General features: G+C 37.6%; 1 protein-coding gene across 1 annotated transcript in view; it reads left to right on the forward strand.

Annotated features, from left to right (window-relative positions):
- Positions 1–27,881, forward strand: part of ABCC4 (ATP binding cassette subfamily C member 4 (PEL blood group)) — a 155,426-nt gene that overhangs the window by 96,296 nt on the left and 31,249 nt on the right. Inside the window, exons 21-28 of the mRNA XM_031610616.2 lie at positions 8,950–9,100; positions 9,706–9,825; positions 13,750–13,860; positions 15,324–15,424; positions 17,495–17,686; positions 22,219–22,374; positions 26,252–26,341; positions 26,814–26,986. Coding sequence (XP_031466476.2) covers positions 8,950–9,100; positions 9,706–9,825; positions 13,750–13,860; positions 15,324–15,424; positions 17,495–17,686; positions 22,219–22,374; positions 26,252–26,341; positions 26,814–26,986 — 1,094 coding nt within the window. The remainder of the gene's footprint in view (positions 1–8,949; positions 9,101–9,705; positions 9,826–13,749; positions 13,861–15,323; positions 15,425–17,494; positions 17,687–22,218; positions 22,375–26,251; positions 26,342–26,813; positions 26,987–27,881) is intronic.

A 27,881-nucleotide genomic window follows, 5' to 3' on the forward strand; every position in this document is an offset into this window, starting at 1 on the left:
TCTCATTTGAAAACTCCAGATGAGTTCCTTCTTTGAGACACAGAGACTTCAGTGTGGGCAGCCAAAGATGAGTTCAGTGGGGAACTGAACGTCAAATGGCTTTGTGAAGCTTGTTATCTCTTTGTCTTATATTACATAACAGCTTTATATCATTTAAAATTTTTTATTAATTTGGGTTGCACTCTTGAAATTGTAAAAAGTTGTATGTCAGTATAATGTTTTTCAAGAGCTAGACAATAGCTGTTCCCACACTGTGGAAGAATAGAGTGCTGAGTGGTTGCATTTTCTTCCACAGTTGTTTCCCTCAGTCTTCTTTGCCTTCTGTTTTTTTTCACATTGGATTTTGAAATCAGCCTAATGTTTGAACAAGGCAGAGCTCTCATTATGAAAGTCACTCATTTCATGCTAAAATAAAGGTTTTAGATCTTTCTGAAACTGAGAATTTGCTGGCTTTGGTATCCAATTTATGAAGTTGTCCATGCATCGCTTAACATAAGAAGGAATTTTCAGTTTTCTTACTCACAGAAGTCTGAACTTGGGGACTCACTTGGTATCAGTTATTTGCTGTGGTGTGTTGATAATTTGCCATAAGTAAAAGGCCTTCCTGATGAAGAGTAAATGTAATAAATTATGAACGGCATGCACTTATCACAGTAAATAATCATAGGACGAAGTTTCTTTTTGCTTTCTTACATGCACCAGCATAGAATGACTGAACTCAAGGAAATGTGATGGTGTTCAGAGGCCTGTGAGGATGAATTAAAGTGTAGGTGCTGAACGTATCAAGCCACTGTTAGGTGTCCTGGAACTGAGGGACTGCAAAGCAGCATGTTGTTCTGAAGAATTATGAGTAAAGAGTTTATTTCGAGTAGGAAAATAGTATTTTATGTGAGAGTTGCAAAGCTCTGGAGAATTTGGGAAAACAAAACTCTAAGACAGGCGAAAAAGCATTTTTTGCATATCTGCTACGAAAGAAGGTAACCAGAAAAGTTACTACTAGAAGGTAATTTATTTCTTAGGATAGTTGGTACTGTAGTCCTTTTTATTTTTCATAGTTTTGGCTTAATTGGGGCAGAGAGGCCACTGTGAAACATGCAGAAATGAAAAGACTTAATTCCACCAAAAAGTAAGTAGATAAATACTGTATTTTAAATTGTAAGAACAAACAGTAAATTGTTTATAAGCTTGGAACTGAAGTGAGGCTGAAGAGCTGTGTTACTGAAGAGCTCGTATTCCTCAGAAGAGCCCACAGTTCAAATGTTGCACAAAGCTTTTAAAATCACTGAAATTGAATTGAATTGACTTTTAGCCAAGCTTTGAGCAGAAAAGGTCACAAAGTGGAAAATTAAGTATTCCTGGGGAGCTTAGGGGGCTGCTCTGGCATTTGGGGCAAGAAGCCTAGGGCAGAGAAATCCATATAGTTTGTATTGGAGGTGTCAAAATTGCCTTTCATTTCCTGGTTCTTTTTATCCATTTGTTTGCAGCATTAACTGTTGACATGTGAGATCTGCAATCTGTTATTCTGAAAGCAGTAAGATATTTGATAATTTTTTATTTTGCTCTCTATGTATGTGTCCCTCCATGGAAAAAAGGCCTTTTAGAAGGATTGTGAGCAGAGTAAGATCAATACGTACTGGTCAGGCAGTCTCTGCTGTTGAAGTACTAAACATATGAGCAAAGAATGAAATAGGAAATGTACAATTTGTAGTAGAACTGAAAAAAAAAAAAGTACTCGTTGCTGAATTAAATATTTTGATTTTGTCAGGGTCTGTGCTCAGTAGAACTGTATTGGACTAATGTAGCTGGGCAAGGAATGGATTCTGAGAAGTAGTTGAGGATCAAAAGTTGCCCAGCCATTCTTTAATTTCCTTTTTTAAAAAATAACCCATTTGGTGGCAGGGATTGGCAGAGGAGTTAATGAAAATGCACTGGGAACCTTGAAGCTAATGGAAGAGCCAAGAAAGTGACCACATTTGCTGGTGTTATTCAGGAAACACGGGGTGTTAGACTCCCTATTTTACATCCAGATCACAAAATCTCTAAGCTAATGGGATGTTTTCCACATTCTGAGGAGAAACTCTGAGAGGTTGCCTGGTGCCAGTCATTTTTCAGTATTATTTCAGGCAGATTCTGGTGTGAGAAGCTGAGAAAATAAAGCGTGTATATGCATATTCTTGACTCTTTATGGTTATTGCTGTTTCTTCAGAATACCACATACAATTGTGCTTGACATCAGGGGTGTTTCAGAGGAAGATTCATCATATTTGTCACTGGCTCTTTAGTTTGTGGGAGAAGTATTTTGTGCGTGTACAGTTCTTCCTTGGGAAAAGAACAGTGTGAGAGTATGGTCAGGGACTGGGGACACTTAAGGAATAAAAAACAAACCTAGCACAGGACAAAATGTATTACCATTTGGTTAGTAAGAGGAGAGAAATCTTTTTTATAAGGAGATCAGAGTAATGCTAACTAACTCCCTATTGATTTCAAGAAGAACTGTCTTACAGGTCCTCACTTCAAAGCCATGCCTTGCTTGCTCAAATCACTTGAGAGTACTTCTATGCAGAAGTGCTTGGTGGGCACAAAGTGCAGTAGCAGAACATTTCAAAAGATCAGGTTAGAGTTTCTAATCTGGAGTTTCTACTGCTCATAAATAGAAAAACAGCTTGTGCACAGACAGTTACAAAAATACATATTTGCTCCATCCTTTTTGCTGAACAGGTCAGTATAGGAGGCAGCAGTTTCTGTGTATAGTGGTTATGAACAGGAACTGCATGTAGAGATGCAGAAGTAGAGACTGTGGCTTTGACTCTGATAAAAGCTTGTGTTTTCGTGGAAAATCTTTATTAGCTGTAAATTCCTGCCACGGCCAAAAGACCCTGACAACTACTTACTGAAGTGAGGATAATTTATTGTTAAAAAGAAAATAACCGCTGTATGAAGTTGTTATTTCATGCAAAGCGTTAATAAACAAGTACTTTGTGTGTCTGACCAAATCAGAAGGGCTGGAGCTTGATTGTGCATCTGTTTTCAAAACTTCAGTATCTGGAAGTCTCAGGCAGTGTATGAACTGTGATTTTTGAGACTTGCTGCTGGAGCTGAGACCTGCGTAAAGTATTGGCGCAGAGTGCCAGAAAGACTATTTTAACCCTTCTCGTGGGTTAAAGAGATGAGAGATGATAGGATGCTCGTTTAATACAACAACATGACAGCAGTGTCAATGTGTTAAAGAAAATCCCTTTTATTATAAGGTCACTTGTTAAAGAACAATTGGAGTAAACTTGTCACGATCTGAAATGTTAAGGCTTCTCACTTAATGGCAAAATGCATGCTATGGAAAATGAATGAGAATGGTGGTGGCAGAGAAAACCAAGAAGCTGAGTATATGCTTGTTCACTCGGGAGGACAGTGATCTAGAAAGACAGTCTGATAGAGACCAGAAAAAACAGAAGGTACTAGCATTAAAGATGTGACTGGTAATCTCAGATACGTTTCCATGCTATATCTGACAGACACGTTCAGACCACTTACAGTGATGTGGATTTAGTCACATAAATTCATTGTCTTATTGCTCATAGCAAAATTCTGAGGAGAAGAGAGCAGCTTGTATAAGATAATGTGAGCTTGCTGTTTTTAAAGCTTTTGTAGCTAACAGTATTTAGTTCTTATTTTTTTATTTCAATCACTTTATTCTAATTTCTTGCCCAACTATGCCTTTTTTTCCACTCTCAGAGCTTTGTTTGTCTTATCTTCTCTTTATGTTCCTGAATTTTCTTGTGGATGTACATTTTCCTAAAATTAAATTAACTCTGACTGAGGGCTGTCATCCTGTCAAGGGTTTCTGTCACTATTTCAGAAAAGAACTCTGTCTGAGATGTCTTTCAAATGTTGGAGTTACAAGAGAAAAAATGTTGTACATAAGTCTTGCTTCTTCACTGAAGACAAATCTCTTGCTGATGTTTTGGTGCAAGCAATAATGTAAACAATCATATTTCTACCTTTTAAAATCAGTTCTAAAAGAAAACCCATGCATTTTATTCAACAAGTAGTTTTTTAAAAACACATCTACACACCTCAGCTCCAGTCACTTTATCTGAGTGGGTTTCTATCTGGATCTTTTCTGTTTTGTTTTGTTTTTTTTAAGTAATAAAGAAAAAATAAATAAATCTACAGTGTAGTTGGTGATGCCACACTGGATGCAGCTGGTCCAAGGGAAGTTATGTGTCTCTCTGATCTGCTCATGGCAATGTCTCCTCACCAAGGAACCTCAGTCCTTGGTGTTCCAGTACAAGCAGTTGTTTGTACAGCTGGGCTTTAACAGAGCTGCATGACACTTGGGCCAGACAGTCTGGTTTGAGAAAGCATGTTAGGAAAAAGAGATAGGAAAAGGAAAACATCAAAAGTGATTAGGGATTGATTGTGCATGCAGTTACTCGTCAGAGCCAACGAGGAAATAATTTTAGTCAGGGAAGGGGAGGAGAAGGAGGAAAGGTGATGCCAAGCATGTATGAACAGAGTGGGATTTTGTAGTTTCTTGGCCTGGCTTGGCTTCAGATACAGCTGAGCCTGACTGAGAGTGCCCTATGTTAATGCAGTTAAAGTTGTGGATTTGAAATCCAGAACATGCATAATTGCTGTTATTACATTAGTATGGCTTCATATCTGTGAGCTGATAAAATCCCTGGAAGTGCTTTTTGTTGTTTCAGGAGGTATATTTTGACTTCTGATCAAATATAATGGTAAAACCATTATTGAATTCCTGCAGTTCTTGGGATTTGACATCAGGTTCAGTCGTCAGAATGCAGATATCTTCTTGCTGGACCATAGGTGCTTAGAGAGCTGCAGGCAGTGGGCACCTTGGCACTGCAGTTAGAGGGCTCTCGAGAAATGCTCAACTGCTGAGTCGCTAGGTATCCTCTTAGCCATCAGCTCTGTCTCTTTCTAAGCTCAGACAAATGGGACAGGAGCTGTGTAGCTTGCATATGGACTCCTACATTCAGGTTTATGAGTCTCACATGCCATCTCTTCGGTTCCACTTGCCCATTAGAGATCCTACACGCACGCCTGCTGCAAGTGCAGAATGATATGGATCCTGTGGGAGTAGGTAGGCCCAGTACTATTCACAGCTGTCAAATCCATGCTGATAAAGGCTTCCCATGTCACGCTAGTCAGTAGAACAGTCATACAACTGCATGATACTCCTTAACTGCATGTTTTACAAATATGCTGAAGTAAATTGTAAACTACATTTAAAAAAAAAAAATAATAAAAAAAAAATTGTGCTTACATGAGGAGAAAAAGGACTGTAAGAAGTAGGGGTACAAACCACTGGAGCCAAGGTGCCAGCAGACCTGAGCAATTCTGAACATCTACGTGAATGCTTATGCCTTTCTCAAAGTGCTTGACCAAGTATGGAAATACTGAGCATTGGAATGGAAGCAGTCAGTGGATAGAACAGAGGACATTCTTGTGAGGCATCTTAAAGCTTTCAAAATTTTACTAATGTATTTTAATGAGTGTCTTCAAATGGCTTACAACTTGTCATAAGGTTTCTAACATTATATAAATGGTGTCATTTCTGCAACAGAGGGAAAGGCTTTAGCTTGCGATTTGTTATTCTCATGTTTTTTCAGATTTAAATGACTCTTTTCTTACTGTTTTGTCATGTCACTTTAAATGCTTTTCTGTTACGTGGTTAGAGCACAGAAAAACCTTGTTCTACATCAAAACCTTTTTGAGACAGAAACTCCAAGATATCACTCCTAGTACCTGTAAGAATTATGAATATGTAGATCATCAGAAGATGAAGGGAAGGCACGGGTTTTGCACATGAATACACTGATCTGAGTACTTACTTCCCTAGAGGCTTTTAGGAGACTATGCTTGCTCTACTGAGAACTGCAGTAGGATGAGCTTTCTTAAGGAAAAATAAGCTTCAGTGAATAGTGTGACTAATCAGAGCATGAGGGAAGCCCTTCACGATACTTGCAAGCAATGGGATGGTCCCAACAGAAACAGAATTTGATTTTTCTGTATTTTCTATATTCTGTATTTCTAAGGATAGAATATGCGGTCTAAGAACAGGTCTGTGAGTGGATGACGATTCCTTGTCCAGGGAAACTGAAACAAGTTTGAATGTGGACACTGGACAATATGGCTCAATTTGTAAACAAATCAATTTGATCTTGCCTTGCATCCAGGACTTTTGAGTCCTGGTAACCTCTGCATCTGTTGTCTCTAATATAAGATGGTATTATTTTCAGTACTGTGCAGATAGCAATAAAATGTAATTAATCAGCTCCTTTTTTAAAAAAAATATTGGCAGCTGTTTTGTGCACAGCATTACAAAAGACTTCAAAATGCTGAAATTAAGAAATATGATAAATTTTGCTGATTTTTATGGGCTGTATTTTGTTTGTGTAATGTAGTTTTCTATTGTGCTTAGCTTTTTGATAGGATTTCCAACCGTAAGCTGGTTCTACCAGACAAGGCCTAGATACCTAGTCCTGCCAAATGATTGCATAGGTCATTGCTCCTCTCTAGAGAAGAGAGCAGTCTGACTGCTCACATTATCATTATCAGCAGCCTGCTGATTATCCTAGATCCTTCTGCTTGCATGCTATGCATCTACTAGAAGTTCAGGCAGCCTTCAGCTGAAGGGGTTGGTTATCTGTTGTGAAACTCAGGAACTAGAACCCTTGCCTTACCTCACACAGTACCTGCTTGATTACAGTCTGCAAGTAGTTGTGTCTGGCTTTCAGACTTCTTCATTAGGAGTTAATTTATATGCAAGTTTGGTTTTCCAAAAAAACAACACACATGACTGATCCACCCTATCATAAATTTTTATAATGATAAGGTGGTGCAGGCTCATCTAAAATTCCTTCCGAAGGCGGTGCCAGATTTTTACTTTAGTCATCCTAACCATCTTTTCCTTCCCTGTATTCTCGTTGCAGCAAGGCTTTGTTTACATGAGCTGGATTCTAATAGATCCTACTCCCACCCCAACCAGCACTTTGCAGTGCATTATAGATTATTATCACTAGAACTTCAGTTTTGTGGATTTTTTTCCAATTGTTTTCTTTTTTTAAAGAGATGTTTCATTTTCTTTGTAATTCTATTCTTTGAAGCAGCTTTCCTCATTGTTTCACTTTGTTTGCAGCTCATAGTATGAGGAGCCAATTACTTCACATGCTGTTCTCTTGTCACTGCCTAGGAATCATGCAGTTTAACTGGTAGGCCAGCAAAGGTGACAGAGGGAGATGGGGAAGGCAGGAAGTGTATCAAGCACGTTTGGGACCAGATTGTCCAAGGAAAGGAACTGATTCAGTCTCTATTTACCACTGAGGATGGAGTTGAGGGAGGCTTCGGAAATTAGGTAGTGTGTGGATGGCTGATGGCTTAGCAAAGACAAGGAATAATATTGGGGACTAGGCAAGAGAAAATTTGAGACACAAGTCTTTATTTCCCTTCTCATCCCTTCTTCACAACGAAAACTAAATATGCCAGTGGGATTTTAAAGAATGCTGGAGAAGTAGAACATGTTGGGAAGGGCTGATGGCATCAGTGGTGAGGAGTCAGGTGCTTTGTTTTGTTTAGTGCTGACATAACCATTTGTGTAATTGATCCAAGTGAAATACCACGCACTCTCGCTGCCACTGTACCTCCCCATGATGAAATCTAGGTAAAACCTTTGCAATCTACTCTGTCTATCTAGAAGGTCAAACAACACGATGCCATTAATAACTGCACCCACAGATGAGCAGTGGAGTAGTAATTCAACTTTCTTCAGAGCTCCTATCCAATTCATACCTGATAGCTATTTTCCTTAATAGATTTATTATGACCTTGTAGCATGCTTTCAGGATCTCTGAGATTGAAGGCTTTTCTGCTGATAAGCCTTCTATCATCAGCTAAGATCTCACCTAATGCTGGAGCCTAAATTGTGCTGACTCATGCAGTCATTATGCTTAACCAAAAAGTGGGTTTACTTTTTGGTCAGGTGAAAATAGGGGAGAGTCAGAAAAGCTACAAAAAAGCACCAACGTAGGGGAAACAGTTGTGTTCAGTTTTGACTGTATGGTGTGGGGAGGCTACCAGAAGCATGACAGGAAATCCACTGTTTCATTGACAATTCCACTGAAAGTATTTGAAAAACCTGGTAGCTATCTGCTATCCAGCCTGAGCTGTTCTGTTGCTTAATTTTTTTTTGACTGGATGCATAAATAAAGGGACAGAAACCTTTTAGCTGCAAGACAGACATCCTCAAGATCCAATGGTCACTAACACATTTTTGCCAGAATTTACTTATGCATAGTATGTGATGATGAGGGTGGCTTCCACATTGTCTTTGAAGTAGAAGCAGTATGGGAAATACTGCCACCTCTAAAGAATTCTTAAGTAAATATAATACAGGAATTTAGTGTGGAGCTAGAATTTCTGTTGCCTGATTTTTATACAGATGGGTTACAAATCTTGCAAGTCAGTCTTCCAGCTGTCGATTTTTTTTAACTGAAAGTCAGTCTTTCAGCAGTCTGTCTTTTCACCTGGAGTGAAAAAAATGTAGCTGATTCACCATATAGATTGGGTTCATCAAAGATTAGTTGTCTGTTTCATTGCTAAATTATCATTTTGTGACAGCAGTCAAAGAACAGGCCATAAAGTAGGATGATTGTGTTCAGTCATTAATTTTATAAAGATATTTCTTAAAGAATAAAGAATACATAAGAAAGCCATAAACTGCACAATTGGTCAATTTAGGTGTTACTATAAAGTCTTCAAGCTCTTTCAAAAATAAATGTAGCTCATATGTTACACAATGTGTCTGCTCTAAAATTTGGTAGTTTTGTTTAAATGTTTAAGTGTCTCAATTGTGTTAAACAGTTTTTATACTTGTTCTAAATTAAATTCTTCTGGCAAATGATTTTTTATTTTGTTTCTATTGTGTTGCAGACTCTTCTACAGATTTTTGGTGTGGTAGCTGTGGCTGTGGCAGTGATTCCTTGGATACTCATTCCCTTAATTCCACTATTTATTCTTTTCATTTTTCTTCGACGATATTTCTTAGACACTTCAAGAGATATTAAACGTCTAGAATCCACAAGTATGTAGCTTGGCGGGACTGAATGTTAGTTTGGACCCTGCTTATTATTATGTGAAATGCTAGCATTTTATAGACAATCCATCAAAGATTCTTCTGTTATGCAAATAACTTCCTTATTGCCTTTCTTCTCAGCTAGTGGATTACATACTTAACTCTTGTTTCTGTGTAGTGACAGCCTTAGGTATGTCAGTTTAACTGTCTGTAACTGGATTTTGTTACAGACGTGCTAAGTAGCTGGTCTGTGGAACCTTACATGCACATCGTAACAGTGCTTCTGATCTAATCTGGTTCTTGTGCCTGACTTTAGCTTGACTGTGATATGAAATATTAAGTATTATCAATAACGAACATGTTTGCCTCATGTCATTAATAAAGGTCAAAGAATTTCTTCAGTGACAGCTATTGTTGGAAGACATTTTTGTATATATCAATCATTCTCACTGTCTGACTGATTCTAAGATCCTGTTTGTGTATTTTGAAAGGATGCAGTACAGTAACTTGTATGGTTAAGCACAAAGTAGTGGGATTAATGATTAGTGTTTTACAAAAAAGAATTAAATGTTGCCCTTCAGCTATTGCTAAGTTACTCTCATTTCCCTTTGTAGCTCGGAGTCCAGTGTTCTCCCACTTGTCGTCATCCCTCCAGGGGCTTTGGACTATTCGGGCTTTGAAAGCAGAAGACAGATTTCAAAAATTATTTGATGCACATCAAGACCTCCACTCAGGTTTGTGATAAACAGATATGAAAAATCAAATACTTGACTTTGTAGGAGGGAAATATTTTATGCCTTCAATGACATATATATAACATACATTAAAAATCAGTAGGAGCTGTGCATTTTGTCTCTTTAGGGTAAAATTTCTCTATTAGAACAAAAAAAAAAGAGTTACTATCTGTCTAGATTTTGAACTTTCACTTTGGGCTGTAATAGAATTTGATTTATTGATAATTTAATACACTTGGGTATGTTTCAGCAGTGTCTAAGATAAACACTTTAAATTGTGCCTGAAAAGAATGTCTAAAGAATAATTTTTGACATTTTCCTGGATTTCATCTTGAAAAAGATAGGGGGAGAGGGAAACAAGCTATATTATGAAGCATTTAATGTTAAGTAGCATGCTAGAAGTAGGCAGAGATAATTAATATAAATTACAGTCTTGGAAAAATTTTGTGAATCTCTTTTGTAGTTTGAGTAACTTTCAGGGCTTAAATATAAAAAAGTAAAATTAACAAGACCAGAGGATACAAAAAATTAGCAAGCAGAATTAATAGGATTTAGGTTTGTGCTACAACTTCTTACCTTCTATCAATTAAATACTCTTTATTGGAATGTTCTTCAAGATACAGCAGAATGCAAGTTTGCAGTCTGGTATTTGTTAGGTAAGATCTTGAATTTCCCTGTCATAAGGTATACAAGTATGTTCTACAGCTTTTTTCTGATTTTTTAACTTCTAAAGATTCACACCTGAACAGAACTGATGATCATTTCTGACTCGCTGTTTATCACAAACTTGCACACTTCGTGTTGAGTGAAGGAATTTTTGACTGAGAAAACATACTTTCCAGGGAGGCACCTCTAGATCTGAATTTCCCATTTATTGGTATTTTCAATTTGTTGTGTAACATTTGTCAGTAGTTGATTGTAGAGGAACACAGAGGTGTTGTATTTTTAGTGGAAAAACTGTATATACAAGTTAAACTATGCAAAGAAGACTGTGACATTTAAAATAAATCTTTTACTGTATTTTATGGTCAAATCAAAGGAGCATAAACGCACTGTTCTCCATTTTATGCCTTTATATCTTAAAAAACTATTGAGAACACTTCTATGGGGCAGTTCAGGAGCCTGCTTTAGAGATTAAACTTTAGTGCTTAAAATTGCAGTGTTTTATGTACATACATGCTTCACTTCCCACTGAAGTATTTAGGGTATGCCAGCTTGCTTAGTATATGTATTTTTAGATTCTTGGAGGGAATATGAGCCAACGGTGTGCCTGAGCAGCAAAGAAGGCCAACAGCATCCTGTACTCTGTTAACAGGAGCACAGCCAGGGGAAGGAGGAATGTGATATCCCCCTCAGCACTTGTTAGGCTTTGTCTGGAGTGTGTTCAGTTGAGGAGTCACTAAGATGATCAGGGTATTACGAGGAGAAGATGAGAAAACTGAAAGCTTCTAATTTGTGAGAAAGGTTAGAGAGGACTTTGTCAGTGCCAGCATCCAGTGAGAACATTACTGAAATAGACAGAATGAGACTGTTCACAGGAGGATTGTGAAAACAGGAATAATTTGAAATAATTTGACATGAGAGACTTTTTACTGTGAGGACAGTCAGAATAGAGGAGCAGGATGTCCAGAGACTATGCAGGCACCACCCACTGAGATTTTCAAGACTCAGCTGCATTAATTGTGAAACAGTGTGATCTGACTTCAGGACCGGCCCCTCTTTGAGCAGGAGGTTGGTACCTCCCAGGGCTGTTTCCACCCTGAATGATTCTTTGATACAGAATGCATGCAAACCATAGCTGATGGAAGAGAATAATTTTTTGTGCTAGCTCACAGAGTTGGAGTATTGAGTTCTTAAGTGCCTCAGAGGGGTTTAAATTCTTCCCTGAACCATACAGTGTTCTTCCAGTCAGCAGTGTTTTTGTTTAGTGCTTTTTGCTGGAGTAGACTCCACTCTATTTAAGGCTGAGCCTAGAAAACAGGACATTGCCTTCAAATCCTGTTTCAGGGATGCTTATGAATGTGATTTTAAGTAACCTTTATGTAAGAAACATCTAAAAGGCTTCTTGAGGTTTGAACTAAGGCTAAGCTTCCTTCCTGCCAGTGCACCATCTCTACAAGAGAGCTCCTGAGTCATCAACAGTTACATCATGATGAATTTTTGTTAGTCCCCAGGAATGTCGTATTGCTGTATACACAGTAGTCCCAATTACATGGGGAAATTGCAGAATGATCTGTGTCTCTAGCAGGCAGTTTAGTGCACCTCCCTGGACAACAGGAATGGAGCAAAACCTTGGAGTTGAAAATCTCCAACACCAGTGTCACATTTCTCTGTTTTCAGAGATCTCCAGCTCCTAGGTATCAGAGAGATACCCATGCCCTGGATCATGTCCAGAGAAGGGCAACAAAACTGGTGAGGAGTCTGGAACAGAAGTCTTACAGAGAGTGACTGAGGGAACTGAGATTGTTTAGTCTGGTGGAGAGGAAGCTCAGGGATGACCTTATTGCTCTCTAAAACTACCTGAAGGGAGGTTGTAGTGAGGTGGATGTTGACTTCTTCTCCTGTGTAACTTGTGGTAGGACTAGAGGAAATGGTCTCTAGATTCAGGGTGAATGTTAGGAGAAACAACTTCTCAGAAAGAGTGGTCAGGCAATGGAATGGGCTGCCCAGGGAGGTGGTGGAGTCACCATCCCTGGAGGTGTTCAAGAAACATTGAGATGTTGTACTGAGGGACATGGTTTAGTGGGAAGTAGTGGTAGGTGGATAACAGGACTGGATGATCTTGGAGGGCAAAAGCCCATGGTGATTCTATGATTCTAAAGTTTCACCATGAATTCTGTTTCTCAAATTAGATTTGTGACTTTATGATACCCCTTTCTGCACATGTAATTTCATTGGACCCAGATCTATCCATTAAACCATACCGAGTGTCTTTTGTTTAATGAAACCAGCTGCTAAATCATGTATATGCAGTTAGAACTGATATAATTGGAACTAGGAAATCACCAGCTCTGGCTTTTACCTGGCTGCCTATTATTGTCATCTTCACTCTTCCCCCCACCCTCCAGAAGTTGGCATTGGGTAAAGACAAGCAGTGCAGAAAGCATTGGGTTGGCAGTCTTTTACTGTGACTTGGTAGCAACTAGAACAGTACATCTAACTGTATCCTAAGCAATATATAATGCCATGCTTTTCTATGGGTATTTCACTTCTGATTTTGGCCTTGAAATCAAACACTTTACCTTCTGTATTCAGTGTCTTCTGCTGCTGTCTCCTGTATCTTGTACTGCAGAATATCTATATGGGATGGAATTTAGCACCAAATTGTGAACACTTGCTTAAATATGTAAGTGGCCAGTGGAAATGTTCACCTGTAACCTTTTCCAAAAGTAGATATGTGCTTTTGGTCAGTTGAACAGCTCTGTAGCTCCACTCACTCTATTGAGTAGCTCTAATCTGCTCAACCACTTGCAGCTTTCTAGAGGCTTTACTCCGACATTTGTGTTATGATACTCCATCTAAAAGCCTGTAGAATCTAGTGCAGCTAAAGCAAATGTAGTTGTACTTCTACTTTTTGTCTGGAACTCCCATTCATAGTCCACTAGAATTAAGGAAAGGCTTCTATTTTAAACAAATGTGCTGTGCTTCAGGCTTTTTTCTTCCTATTGCTGAGTGTTATGCTCGCTTTGGTTGCTGTTAATGTGATAACTAGGTCAGACCATTCCAGGAAAACTGGACAGTATTCTGATGATGATCTCATAGAGATGTGCACTTGAAGATGACAATGTAATTGATAAAAAAGCAACAAGAGAAAAAAAAAAAAAGTAAAAAGGCCTTTCAATATAAATGTAAACTGATTTAATAGTAATTAAATCGATTTTCTAATAATCCACTATTCTAATGTCTTTCTAAAATCCCATTTAGAGGCCTGGTTTCTATTTTTGACGACCTCGAGGTGGTTTGCTGTGCGTCTGGATGCCATCTGTGCCATTTTTGTTATAGTGGTTGCTTTTGGTTCCCTGCTTCTTGCCAAGAGTAAGTACAGACGTTAGAAAAAGTTCACCCAGTAATTACCATGTATAGTAATGTCTAATTCTTTTTCATAGTTGACTGTTTCTAATTGTTTAAGGACCATAATTAAGTTAAATGTTCCTTTCTAGATCATGATCTCTTCCTCAATCTAGAGCATTGGGTCTCTATCTCCTTTTCTCCAAATATTGGAAGCAGTTCAGACATCTTCTGGGCATGCATTTACCATCGTCCTCAAATGTGCAAACATACTTGCAGATCTGCACTTCACTTGGGAGATTCTGGCTTTCAGTGCAATAAAAACAAATAAATCTTTTTTTGCCACCTTTGCCTTTCTTTTTTAGCCCTACAGGGCTTTGCTTTTCATATTGAAACACCCACAAAGCTGCTTCTTAACAGCTCTTTTCCTTTCTGCACATGGCACAGCAGGCAAAAAGGCAGACTAAAATTCCTAGGGATACTTTTCTAATGTCTTGGATCAGCAGGATAAGCAAGTTGGAGAAAGAAAATCACCTTGTAATGATGCATTTTATATTCACTGTCACTCATGAACTGTCATTAGTGTATGCATCATCCAGGATGTAATTGGGTAGATGTACTAGAACGAGATAGTCATCTAAAGTATGAGGGAAGAAGTAATTATCTTGGACGTGAAAATTAGTGCTAATTTGCTGTTTTTGTTTCTTTTCTTTTTCCTTTGGACAAGTTATGTGTATGCATGTGTATTTCAAAATTTGAACACTCTACACTTCTTGATACTGAAAATTTTGAGCCAGATTTGAAGTTAATAGAATGCAAACAGACAAGTCAAAACAATGGTCCTGAATCTTTCCTTGCCTCTGGATAAGGAGTAGCTCTCTTGAAGTCAATAGAGCTGTGCTAGGATAAAGTTCAAGTAAGTTAGAAAACAATCATGCTTAATATTGGGGCAGACATAATTATTTTATGAGAGTAGGCCCACTGAACCCAACAAATCTTTATGTAAATAGGGGAAAAATATTCTGTACGGTTATTTTATCTGATCACTTAAAACTGTACAGAGTTTATGTAAATGTTCTTAAGCTGAAATCATTTTGCGATTATTTTTTGTTTAGATTTAGAGGTTGATATAATTCCTTTATAAAATGACTGGAAACTTACCAATGCTTAGCTGGGTAGGAATGATCTAATGAGATATGTAAGTATGGTCTTGAGACCGAGTCTCAGTTTTAAGATAAAATACCTGGCCAACTGTCAAGATTCATTTCAAAAATACAAATAATATCCAAAACATACCCCCAGAAAGTGCTGCAAGAAACTGTTCTGCCTGGAGCCACTCATTGCACACACAGATGGTAAGTATGGTGTAACCAAACAAAATTCTGGCTGTGATAATTCCATCATGTAAGAAACCTCATGAAAGTGAAGTTAACTAGAATTGTGTAATTAGTAGTGTACCTATTTGATTCTCTCTTTTCTTTGTTCTGCAGCTTTGAATGCGGGGCAAGTTGGTTTGGCACTATCCTATGCAATCACTCTCATGGGAACATTCCAGTGGGGTGTTAGACAAAGTGCTGAAGTTGAAAACCTGGTAACGTTTATTTCTTCCTTTTCACTTCTTGGTTCCTTTGTGTAGTTGTGACACGATGCTTTAAGGATGGCAGTCTTCTTAGTTAACTTAGGATGTTAATTACCTTATTGGGCAACTGAAACACTACTTAAAGACAGTAAAGAAAAACAGCTTCTTCTAGAGTATAATTTGACTCATTGATTTAGAATGTCTGATCAGATGAATTGTCCATCTCTGTTGATAGTATGGGAACCTTTATAACCTCCCTTCTTTGGTAGAAAGAAGGCTGTCTATTTTTGATGTAGAATCTGCATTTGAAGTCACTAAATTATATAAAATTAATCCCTCAATAAGTAAGATTTTTTTCTTAAAAACTTTTTTAGATTGGATATTTAGGGTTTTTTTTTTGCATGTATTACTGCATGTTTTATTTTTGTTTATATCCATCAGGAGACTTTTTGTGACCCTGTTAATTCACTGTAAAGGCTTATGCATTCTTAACTTGTTTTAAGTTAACGAGCATTTGAAAATATTTAGGTTTTTATATTCACCGGAGAGGGTGGTGTGGTTTTGAATATATGTAAAACAATATACTTTTCACCAATTTACAACATTTACTAGCATGCTCTATTTTGCCTATTTTCTTTTTAAGCAAATGTGTAAGAAAGTAGGGTTATAAAAGGAACATACCACATCATAAACCTGTTTGGGTTGAAAGGTGAAGGTTGCTTGTAAATATGGCCATACCCTAGGAGACATATATATTCCTTTAGTAAAAGGAACAAAAGTATGTTTAATAGCAGATTAAATAAATAACAATATTAGGTGTGTTATTGGAGGTGGTGATGGGTTTTTTTGGCTAGCACTTTCCTTCTCCGTAGCGTTTTTCAGACATGAATAAACTAATGGTCACACACTTTGAGGAAATATGGAGAAAAGTTCTTGGGATTTCTTTTTGTACCAGTTAGGAAGATTTGGAAGGATAAATCTATTGGGTTCTTGCGTAGTGAATTACTCTGTTAGAGGCTGTGATTCAAAAATACCTTGGAGGAAAAAGACTCGCCATTCACTAGCTGGCTTTCTAGTGGAGTATTGATCATTTTATAGAGCTATGACAGGTGGACATCCAGCAGGAATCTTGTGTTATTAAAGGCTGACTATTTTGGGGGGAGGCAAGAACAGTTCCCTTTCTATATTTCTTTCCTTACACATTTTTCGTCTGAGCCTGTTTAGTAATGTGGAATGGGTAGGTGGCAGTGAGGTCAGAGAACTTGTTGCCTGGTGACTGCTGTCCTTTAAAGCCACTCCAGGGAAGGTAAGCTTACTGGATATCTTTATGATGGCTTTTTTAAAATCCATCTATGCATGGATACAGTTAAGTAAAATAAGCTGTACAGAGTAGTTGTATGGGTGAGAATGTTTGCCAAAGCCTAAATATAACTTTTATTATTTACCTGAGAGGGAAGGAGGAGTGCCTAGATAGCTCAACTTCTGTTTTTCTTCCCTTCCTAAGACTAAAGACAACATCAAATACTGTCATTTATTTGATATTTGACATAAAATATACAGGGAAACAAGTTTTACTGAATATTAAGGCAATAATATGGTGTAACAGCTATCTTAGATTTTGGAGTTGCTTGTGACAAATATATTAAAAAGCTCTAGTGCAGTGGTAGTGAGGAGGACAAAAAAGGGAAGGTGAAGATGGTAACTTCTAGTAAGTATGTTGTGATGATGCTAGTAGCTATCTTTAGTATGCTTGTAACTTATGTGGCAGTTTCATTTCTATCTCTGTTTTCTTAATACACAGTGAAATGGTGTCAAACTAGCCAAGACAACAATCTTAGCTTAAGTTTCTTAAAACTTATGCATGTATTCCAAGTTGTAGTTAATCTCACTGATTCAGTTGCATAAAGTAAGTATAGGATGATACCAAGCACTCCTATCTGTGCCTGAAGGAAAAGCTCTGGAATAATTTCCATTGAATCTTCACAGTAAAAATGTGTGTGTGTGTGTGTGTGTGCGCGCGCATACACTGAAAACAACAGAGTAAACTGAAATTTATGGATATGTTTTCTTTCCTCCCCTTAGATGATATCAGTAGAAAGAGTAATGGAATACACAGATCTTGAAAAAGAAGCCCCTTGGGAAACCAACAAGCATCCACCACCTGAATGGCCAAGCCATGGAATGATAGCATTTGAAAATGTTAACTTCACTTACAGTCTAGATGGACCTTTGGTGTTAAGACATTTGTCTGTTGTTATTAAACCAGAGGAAAAGGTATGTAATATTGCTGGTTTTGGTCATTTATAGGAATTAAGCAAAGAGGAGTGTTACAAAAAGACACTGTAAAATATATGAATATAGGAAATCAGATATTTGTAATTTTTAAAAATAAGGTGATCATACTTAATAACATTAGTTGGAGCCTCTTTATTTCCTGTAAATATAGCATCAATGAATCCAGGAACGTTACATTTCTGTATATCAAAACAAAAGGTTAAAAATATTTGATAACTGATAAAATTTAGATTTCGTCAGAAAGTGGCTGACATTCAGAATATGAACAAAGCCCAAAACGTTTGTTAAAATCCAAAGCAAATGGAGCTTCATTAAGAAATTGGGAATTCAGTAAAGGAAACAGAAATGGAATGAAGAGTATCAACACAGAAGGTGAGCAGAGACTTCTGCATATAAGGAATGTACATGTTCTTGCACAGAGCCCAGAATAGAAGAGAGAAGAAAGAAATACAAATCCATTGCATAACTTTAGAGGTGGGGATTTTATTTCAGTTCCTTTTGGCTACCAATCTAATTAACTGTTGCTGTTAATTAGATTGGTAGCCAAAAGAAACATAGAAATAAAACTGTTCCTTCTCTGCAGATGTGACTCTTCCTCCCCAATTTTGACACTATCCCAATTGAAGGAGTGCTGCAAGGAAGGTCTCCCCCACAGATAGAATTAAATTAGAGCCCTACAGTGTTAATTCACACTTTGCTACATTTCAAATACACACATACTTTTTTGATTAGGATATCTTCCCTAGGAGGCTGGTTCAACTCTCTACAATCATTACCTTTGCCTCATTTGTAACGTGCTTTTCCATTCAGTCCCAAACCTGTTTTGTTCCTCAAGTGGACCCTTTTGATAACATGCGTGTTACAAGAATTCAACACAACTTTGCTGCATGGAATTAAGTTTAGATGAGTTAAAAAAACATGTTCAAGAAAAAGAACTTTTCCTGCCTATGGGCCATCTCTTCAGCTGTAACATATCACCCTGGTGTAATAGCAGACAAGGGAGTTTACTTTTCTTAGGGAGAGAAATAAAGTAGTAATAATAATAGTAAAATGGAAGCAAGAGATAATAATGTTGTATTACTCACTTCTTGGTAGGGGCAGGAGGAGGAGGGATGAGTGGGTATATTATTTCTGCTCTGGTTGTGCTGTGGTTTTGTCATCCTGAAGTGAATTTGTTCAGCTTGAAACCATTGCCAAGAATTTCATGTTTGTTTTCTATGATGTTTTGCACAATACTGCAGTAGACGGCCACTGTGTAAAATAAATCTTTCAAGCATCTGTGTGCCCCTTATACTGTTTTTAATTATGGAGAAGTGTCACTTCAGAACCAGGTTTCTGATGCATTGGGGGGTTCTACCCATGGAACTGTCATTGAGAGCTTCTATGCTTGCTCATACTCCTGGCTACTTCAGACTTCTGGTGAATGCAGTGCCTCTCATGGAACTAATTAATTTAAACTTCTGCCATGTGCTTAGATTTTCTTATAACTGACCATGCACCCAGTCTGCCAGGCTCTAGGTGCAGGAAGAATAGAGGAGGTAACTTCTAAGAGATCACTTATGCATTGTGGTGTCTTTACACCTGCCACCTAGGCTGTGTGTCTCAGTGTTTGGCATCTCCCTATAGTCAAAGTAGGTGAGGAGGGACTTTTTCATGTAATCGTCTTTGCTAACCCAGTACAGTCTGCCTGAGACAGACCAGAGGATGCTCGCACAAGGAGTTGTGCCAGCAGCCAGCTGTGCTCTGGCAGTATAGGTGAATCATAGAATCATAGAATTAATTGGGTTGGAAGGGACCTTAGAGCTCACTTAGTCCCAGCCCCCTGCTGTGGGTAAGGCTACTAACCCACCAGCTTAGGCTGCCTCATCCAATCTGCTCTTGACCATGTTCAGGGCTGGGGCACCCACAGATTCTCCAGGCAGCCTGCACCAGTGCCTCACAACCCTCACAGTGAAAAATTTCTCCTTAATATCTTATCTAAATCTTCCCTTTTATAGTTGCAAACCATTCCCCCTTGTCCCATCGCTATCTGCCTATGTCTCTGAAGCAGGTTAGCATGTACAACCCTAATTGGTAAACACCACTATCTTTGTTTTAGGAAGGTTAGTTGAATTCAACTTACAAATGATTATTGACTATGAATTGTTAAGTGCACGTTGCCTCAACAAATCCTAAATCTTGAGGGTATGGCTACGTGAAAAAGTTAGGAGGGTAAGGATCTAGATTTATGGCATGGGTGCTGTTCACACAGATACCCTTACAGTGTAGCATGAAAGGGAGGTTGCCTGAGGGGTAGCAGGAGCAGTTTGAGAGCAGTAGCTGACATGCTCATTTTTTGTGCAGCTCTGCTTTGAAGTATGAATGACTTTTGAGTAATGATGAGTCCAGTGTAGCAGGTGTACTCTTGTGTATGCACATGGCTTACATCAAGACTGCAAAATCCAGGTTAGGTGATTCCTATTAGGTAGCCAGGACTTCCGTTTGCAGACCATCTGTGTGTTTGCACTAGTTACAGATGTGGATCTCAAACAAATACAGTGTGTTTTTTTTTTTTTTTTTAAATGTCTATAGGGAGAACTGTTTCAAATCCATGTTAATTTTCAGCAGCCTGTAGTCAATTGGACCAAAAATACAAATGGATTCTTCTAAATACTGAACAGCATAGTCCTTTCATTTGTTGCCAAACTGAAAGTGGGATTTTGACAACATGCAGAGCAGCTGCATTTTTATTTTAAGTATCAGTGGGTTTTTTTTGTTGTTGTTGTTGTTTTTCTGTATGTTCTTAATGCAATACTTTGTATCACTGATGTTTACAGGGAAACAATTGAACTTTTGTTTTCATAACTGTTTGTATTCTCCACTCAGTGTTTTCTTTCTGAGATGTAATGTAACTGTTCAGAACTGTTTTTTCCTTTGTTTCATATTGTTTTGTTTGATATAATATGAATACTGGATATCTTATTATTTAATGTAGTATATTTTGTTAGATTATGCAGTGGCTTTACTAGTAAGCACCACAGTTTATGTACAGTTACACAATAATGAATTGTTAGATTAATTTTTCAATCAGAAAATGGAAGTAGGAAATACTGTTTAGATTATGTAGTGTAAGTTGCTTCTCTTGTGTATTTCTGCTCAAATGTGGGCACTGTTGCTTTATCTGAGCTGAAGGTCTCTGACTACTAGAAAGTTTTTCCTTGCTTTTCAGTGTAATGTTTCCTATGCTTAATTTCATTCCAGCAGTCATTACTGCATACATCTGAGTCTCAGGCAGTGGGTAATTGCCCTCTGGTGTCTGTACGTATACTCGTGAAGGTTTTCATGTTTTTTCTTCCTTTCTGCACCTGAATCGCTTTGCCAGGCTACATTGTACATGTTTAATCCTCATAAATCCTTCCTCACAAAATCAGTATCTCCAACTCATATTAATTTTATGTTGCACTTCTCTGAACTCTTTCCAGTATGTTGATTTCTTTCTGGAAATGTAGCGATTAAAACTGAGAGCAGGAAATAACAAATCCTGCCAAATCAGATCTACATAGTGAGTTACACCCATCACCTTCTATGATACAATTGATTACTGCACATTGTTTTCTTTAAGAATCGTTCATCCGCAGACAACGTATTTTTAAGGTTTGCTGTTCAAGTAGTATTTAACCATCACTAATTTTGTTTCTTCTTTATTATTAATGGCCTTACTTTTTCCCAAGTCTCATTTTTATATGGTATTTGTAGACCTTACTACCTGTCATAAAAGCTAGCAATCTCATATTTTGCATCATCTCTACCTCTTTTTTTTTTCTGAAAGCATTGTTTTTTCTCATTACATACAGTTTCTGATTTCCTTGGGGAACCTAATGAAGATTGAATCATTATGATTTTATTATTCACTGTTTATCCTGTTTAGATGGGAATTTGTACTTGCTCATGTTGTCCTGTAATTTCAAAGCTTGTATGCTCTCTGCTGAAGCTGTCTGTTTAGAATACTGTTTATAGTCCTACTGCTAGTTTTAACTTTACTTTGGCTCTACAATCTGAATACTTCACAGTACTTTACCTTAACCATACTAACCAGCCTTAGTTCCTAAATTGGGAGTAATAAACTGTTCCTGAAGTACTCATAAGAGCCCTTTTCTGGATTGAGAAGTAGGTGCATGCCTGCAGTGATTTACTTAACGTCAAGCAGCAAACCAGATTTTGTGTAAAATTGGTTGCCTTGAATCACATTACACATCAAACTGCTCATCTTACATACACAATAAAACACAACGCATTGAGGGAAAGTATTTCTTTCACCTTTGAATGATATGATCATTAAAAATCACTTTGGATCCAATTGTCACCTGAATCCCAACTGATCTAGCAGGAAGGTTTCTTCCTCTTGAAAAAATGCTAATTATAAAGTAGTTCTATTTGATGTTTGTTCTATTACAAATCCTGTGATGTTGTAGAACTGTTCCTTATTCTGCAGGGCTCCTGGTCTAATTGTACAAGCTTTGTTTGGTCTACAGGTTGGAATTGTGGGAAGAACAGGAGCTGGGAAGAGCTCTTTGATTGCAGCCCTTTTTCGGTTGGCTGAACCTGAAGGAAGGATCTGGATTGATAAATACTTGACATCAGAGCTAGGCCTCCATGACTTAAGGAAGAAAATTTCAATTATACCTCAGGTAAGAAACTGACTTCACTATAAACATTTTCCCTGTAGTGCTGTAGCACTTAAATGCTTTGCCAGGATATGTATACAGAATATATAGAATGGAATCAGCTTTGGGAACTGGAGGGTTTTCTTCCTAGTTCTATTCTCAGTCTATTCCTCCAGAATAAGTACAAGTAGATGTTAGGAATATGCTGTCCCCCATGGCAGGGAATGAAAAAGGAAAAATGGGTGGGAATACTCAGAGCTTCAGCTGTCCTCTGATGTCAGTTCCTCCTTTAGCAGAGACTCTCACCTGATGCATTGCCTGAAGCTTTCTTAGTAAGGGACTTTGAGCAGCTACATTCAAGTCTGTAGGAACCCCTGTATGAACCAACTCAGTCTAGGTCTTGAAAAAGCACATATGCCAACTGTAAGTGAGCCACCAGACTTTCCATTATGGAGAGAGGGCTGGAGAGGAGAACAGGGAGAGAAGAGTGGATCATTATGATCCATAAATAAGAACTTGGTGATCTTCAAATGCTGAACATAGGAAAGACTGCCATGGAAGGGGGGGTGGGAAAAAAAAGACATTGTTGGGAATAGATTCATCTCTGATGTTGGAACAGAAGAAAGGATGTTCTAAGAAGTCCAGTAGGCCAGAAGTGTTGTGTTCTATTGTCTGCCTTTTGAATGAAGCAATGAAGAAGAGAAGGTTTATGTGTAACCTCAGAACTTCCTGAAGGCAGTGTCTGTGCAGATTACTACATTTCATAAGAGGGCTAATTCCTCTCCAGTAGAGAACAAAAGAAGAGGGAAAAGTTCATACATTACACATGCAAAGTCCATCTCTGTGGCAAATAATTATCTTGTGTTTTTTTTATAGCAGGTTGATAGAACAGTAGACTGGAAGCCGGATGAATTCATTTACTGTGTTTAACACTGATTCTCAAATCTTTGTATTTTGTTATGGAAGTTGTAGTTAGAGTTCTTTGGCCATGTTTTTATCTGAATCTTTGCTAGTCAGTCATTGTGGTGGCATTAAGAGCGTTTATATTACTTTCTTTGAATTGAGACTCTGATAAAAATGGCAGTGAACAGTGGTTCCAGCCTCACTGGAGTACATGCCTTTTTTGGGTTTTTTTTTTTGTTTGTTTGTTTTTATTTTCCCAAGAATACAAGTCAGAGAAAGAAAGTATATATCTTCATAAAAATAAATATATACTCCCCCAACAACTGGATTGTTCCTAATGCAGGCTGCTTTTGGTTCTGTATGCTGAAATCTTTCTTTGTGCACAGCAGAGGTAGTTGGCGTAACTATGAAAATAGTCGACTTATGGGATCTAAAGAGAACTTCATGTGGACTTAAGTTCCTTTCTCCTGAAAACATAGTCATCAGTTTTTTTAAGGTGGTCTGCAGCTTTCCCAAAGCCCTGCCCTTTTGCAGGTGATTTCCACATAGGGAAGCATTCAATCCCATTGGCTAAAATACAGTGTTGAGGCAAGAAAGCTGTTGGTCAGGTACGATTTCTACACATTGAGTTATGCAGATGCTCAAAGTTCACTGTATTTAGTTACACATGATTTCCATTATTTATTTTTTGTATACAACATCTTACTGACTTGGCTTATGGCCACGAACAATTTTAATCCAGTAGAATATTGTGATAGGGTTTTCAGTGTGGGCTCAAAGGGCTTTAAGGGTCTGAAGGATAGCAAGTGGCAAGTTTCCAACATAAGGGAAGACTTGTTTTCACTAAAAATATGCAGAATGTTTAAATGGTGGTAGTAAAAACAGGAGGAGGGTTTGGAATAAGATTCATGGTGTAGTAAACTGAGTGACAAACACTGTCTTTGTAGTACATTAATAACACTAGTGTCAGTAATAGAAATAGTCACGTAACAGGCAGTTATTTTGCAGCAAGTATCTTCATAATTATGTGGGAAGCTTTAAAAAAAAACAGGGAGGGAGGGAGATGTTCATTTAAATTATAAGGCATGCTAAAGTAAACCGTTCCTAGAGAGTAATGAGGTAAAACTGAAGTTTTCTTATATGTAAGCTTAAATACCTACCTGGAGAAATAAAAATGTGCTTAGGCTTCTAATTGCTTGTTTGGATAGAGCTGTGTGAAGGTTGTGTTTGTAAATCTTTTCTATGCAAATATTGTCTGCCTCCCTGACTGCAAGCATTTTTACAACAATTATTTACAGGTTTGTCTTATTACTTTCCTCTCATAAACCAGACTATTTTGAATAATAATCTGTGTCAGAAATGGTAATTAAAAAAATATCCTTATCTACTGTTGCAGTGCATGTCTGTTGTTAAGACTTTTATAGTAGTTAAGAACACTTTTTAAATTCAGTCCCTTATTTCACCAACCTATAAAAATAGAGTGAAAAGGAAAACAAACCTAACAAGACCTTCAAAATGCACCAAATAGTATATTAAAAAAAAAAAAAAGTGTTGAACTAATTACTTTCTAGGTGTTTTGGAAGCAAAATGTTCTTCAAACCATTCAATGGTTTTTAAATCCTTTTGTTCATTCAACACTTTTTTTAGTGGCATGTATTGTTAATGCAAAGTTTCATATAATTGGCATGCTGTGTCAAGAAATGCATGTGTTCTTTTACACTCTTTGTGGCGTGTTCTGTCTTTGTTACTTCTTTGATGCCACTCAGAATGGTTTAGATGTCAAGATAATAAAAGGGTTAATTTTGAAACTCTGGTCTGATTTGCTGCTGCCATTTGGGACTGGCCATTGATAGAGTTAGGTGGGACTTCAGTCAAGAGAGAGTAATCTTGGCATAAGCTGAAGTAATGAAATACAAGCTTAGGCATCCGTTTATAGGGAAAAAAAAGAAAACATTTGAAATAAGATTTGTCCAAATTAAACAAAACTCTGATTATTTGATGAGTGGTCTCCTTTTATGATTAGCACTATTAAAGTTTTTGAGTTGTTGTCTTGATACAGTACTAAGAGAAATTTAGTTGTATCAGTACATGATTCTCAGGTCTGGCAAATCACCTTAGTTAGTACTTGCTGCTTAGGGAACATTGGACTGAAAACCATCTTCCACCTCCTTGAACACCATGTTTTTTCAATGTGCATTGATTTGTGTCCATGTAATTAATGACCTGTTACTTGTTTGAATGGGAACTGAAGTAGAACAATGGCTGCTTTGACCACTGGTAAACCCAGACTGGCGCTTTAGTGGGAGACTGTACTGGTTTGACTCAGTGGTTTATTTTGAGTTAGATTTGACCAGCTGTAAGTAACCTGAGTAACCCTGATATGATGCTGTAGGCATGTAGATTAACTTCTTTGTGACTATAGGTTATACATATGTGCAGGAAGAATTGAGCATTGCTCTGAAATGGTAGAAGTTGTTTCTTGGAGGCTCTTCTTGTAAAACTGACAGGCTTTTATACTACGAAATAAAGAGAGGGGAAAAGGAAAAGAACAAAAATGGCATTGAAAGCTCTTTAATTCATCTCTGTTTTATTTAGTGTAAACACGAATTTTAGAAACTACCCAAACATAATTTAGGAGTCTGAGCCCATTGACAGCAGCAGTTTTTGGTTTGCACTAAGAATACCAGGGCAGCAGTGATTGCATGTAAATATATGTATATGTATAGCTTGTGGCATCAGAACAGTGTCACGTAAATGCCCATTTGAGAATCAACATAACTGTGTACAGCAATTTAGAAACTGACCTACTCTGGTAAATTATCTCCACACAGAATGTCACAGAGTCACAGTGTGCTAAGTACTCTTTCGTGTTTCATAAAAGATAGCTTGTTGTAGGATATTTCTGTGTTGTGGGTTAATTCTGACTGTTATTAGCTTACTTATTGTGATAATAAATCTTATGTTTATAATAGAATGCTAATTTTACTTGATTTTTTAGGAGCCTGTATTGTTCACTGGGACAATGAGGAAAAACTTAGATCCTTTCAATGAATACACTGACGAAGAACTGTGGAATGCCTTGGAAGAGGTGATTTGCTAAATCTAATAATGTACATCTGATGTCTACAAGCCAAATTACACTATTGTGCTTGTGTGCATTAGGTTTTAGATGTTTTCCCAAGGTTTGATAAGGGCATAGCTGTTGATGGAAAAAGGTAGACCGTTGTGTCTGTGTTTGTCAGTGTGTGTTGTTTGTGCATGTGTGTAGACATGTATATTGTTACATAAGTCTTTTATGAAGAAATTATCCCTTGGGATGATGTTTTGGTTACATTTTGATTCATATCTTAGTTTTAATGAACATTAATAGATTCTTAACAATATGCTTTAATGTTTTTAGAATTCTAATAACTGACACTGTGTAATCCAACTTGGCACTCAGTCATTTTGTGCCAGAATATAAAAGGTAAATCTTGCATACTTATTACTGTGTCATCAGACATACAATAGCTGATTTGAAAGGGAGTTACTCATCCTACAATATGTTGACATGTCAACAGGTGCAACTGAAAGAGGTTGTGGAAGATCTACCTAATAAAATGGAGACACAGCTGGCAGAATCTGGGTCTAATTTTAGTGTTGGTCAGAGGCAGCTGGTGTGTCTTGCCAGAGCAGTTCTAAAAAAAAATCGGATCCTTATCATTGATGAAGCAACAGCAAATGTGGACCCAAGGTAAAAACCAAAATGCTGTGTTAAGATGAACTGTTTCTTCTTTTAGTTTGGTCACCTGTGCTGTAGAAATGAAATTAAATGCTTTGTATTTCTTGTCGTTTGTATTGCTGTCTTATGTCTTCCACAGTACTATCATAATTATCTATTCATTAATGGGGCAACTGAGCTTTAGATCCAGAGCAGATGATGTAAACTGGATATGTGCCCAAAATATCCCTAATTTCAGTGCGTTATGTAGAGTAGGAAGATTAACATTCAAAGTGTATTTCTCCCGCTGCCACAAGAACTTACCTGGAAATGCAGATCAGTGGTGTTAGAATAGCCATGAAACTAAATTGAGTTCTGTTGATTCTAGGAAGAAATATCTGCTGGAAAAATAATAAATTAATAAATTAGTTCCCCTCCCTCCCCCTTCGACCTTCCCCAAAAAAGGTAAAAAGCATGTCTTGTATAACTCAGGCCAGCAGAACTTTCCTGAATTCATTCCTATTTTAACTACATCGTACTTCCAGAAGGACATCTAGCCTCAATAGAAAGAAACTTTCAATGACAACCCTTGTTAAATTGTTCCAATAGCTAAGTACCCCCACTGTTAATTTTTGAAACATTTGAAACACTGGTGGAAATATTTTGGAAACAATACTGCAAACGCACTGCATCAATTAGTCTGAACTGAATATATAGTTCCAACAAACTATGGCTTGAGGGGGAACTCAAAGTCCAAAGAGGACAATAACACAGCAAGTCCCTCAAACAGATGCATTAAGGATTTTGTATGTCATCTGGGCGTGACTCATTTTTATAACATCTTCTTGGGGGAGAAGTGGTGCCACTAGGATAGCTTTGCAGTTCAGCTGACAGTGCATTTCTAAAACCTTTAGAGCAGTGCATTCCC

The sequence above is a fragment of the Phasianus colchicus genome, chromosome 1 (genome assembly GCF_987193195.1).
Source record: "Phasianus colchicus chromosome 1, bPhaCol1.hap1.1, whole genome shotgun sequence".
In the NCBI taxonomy this organism is placed as follows: domain Eukaryota; kingdom Metazoa; phylum Chordata; class Aves; order Galliformes; family Phasianidae; genus Phasianus; species Phasianus colchicus.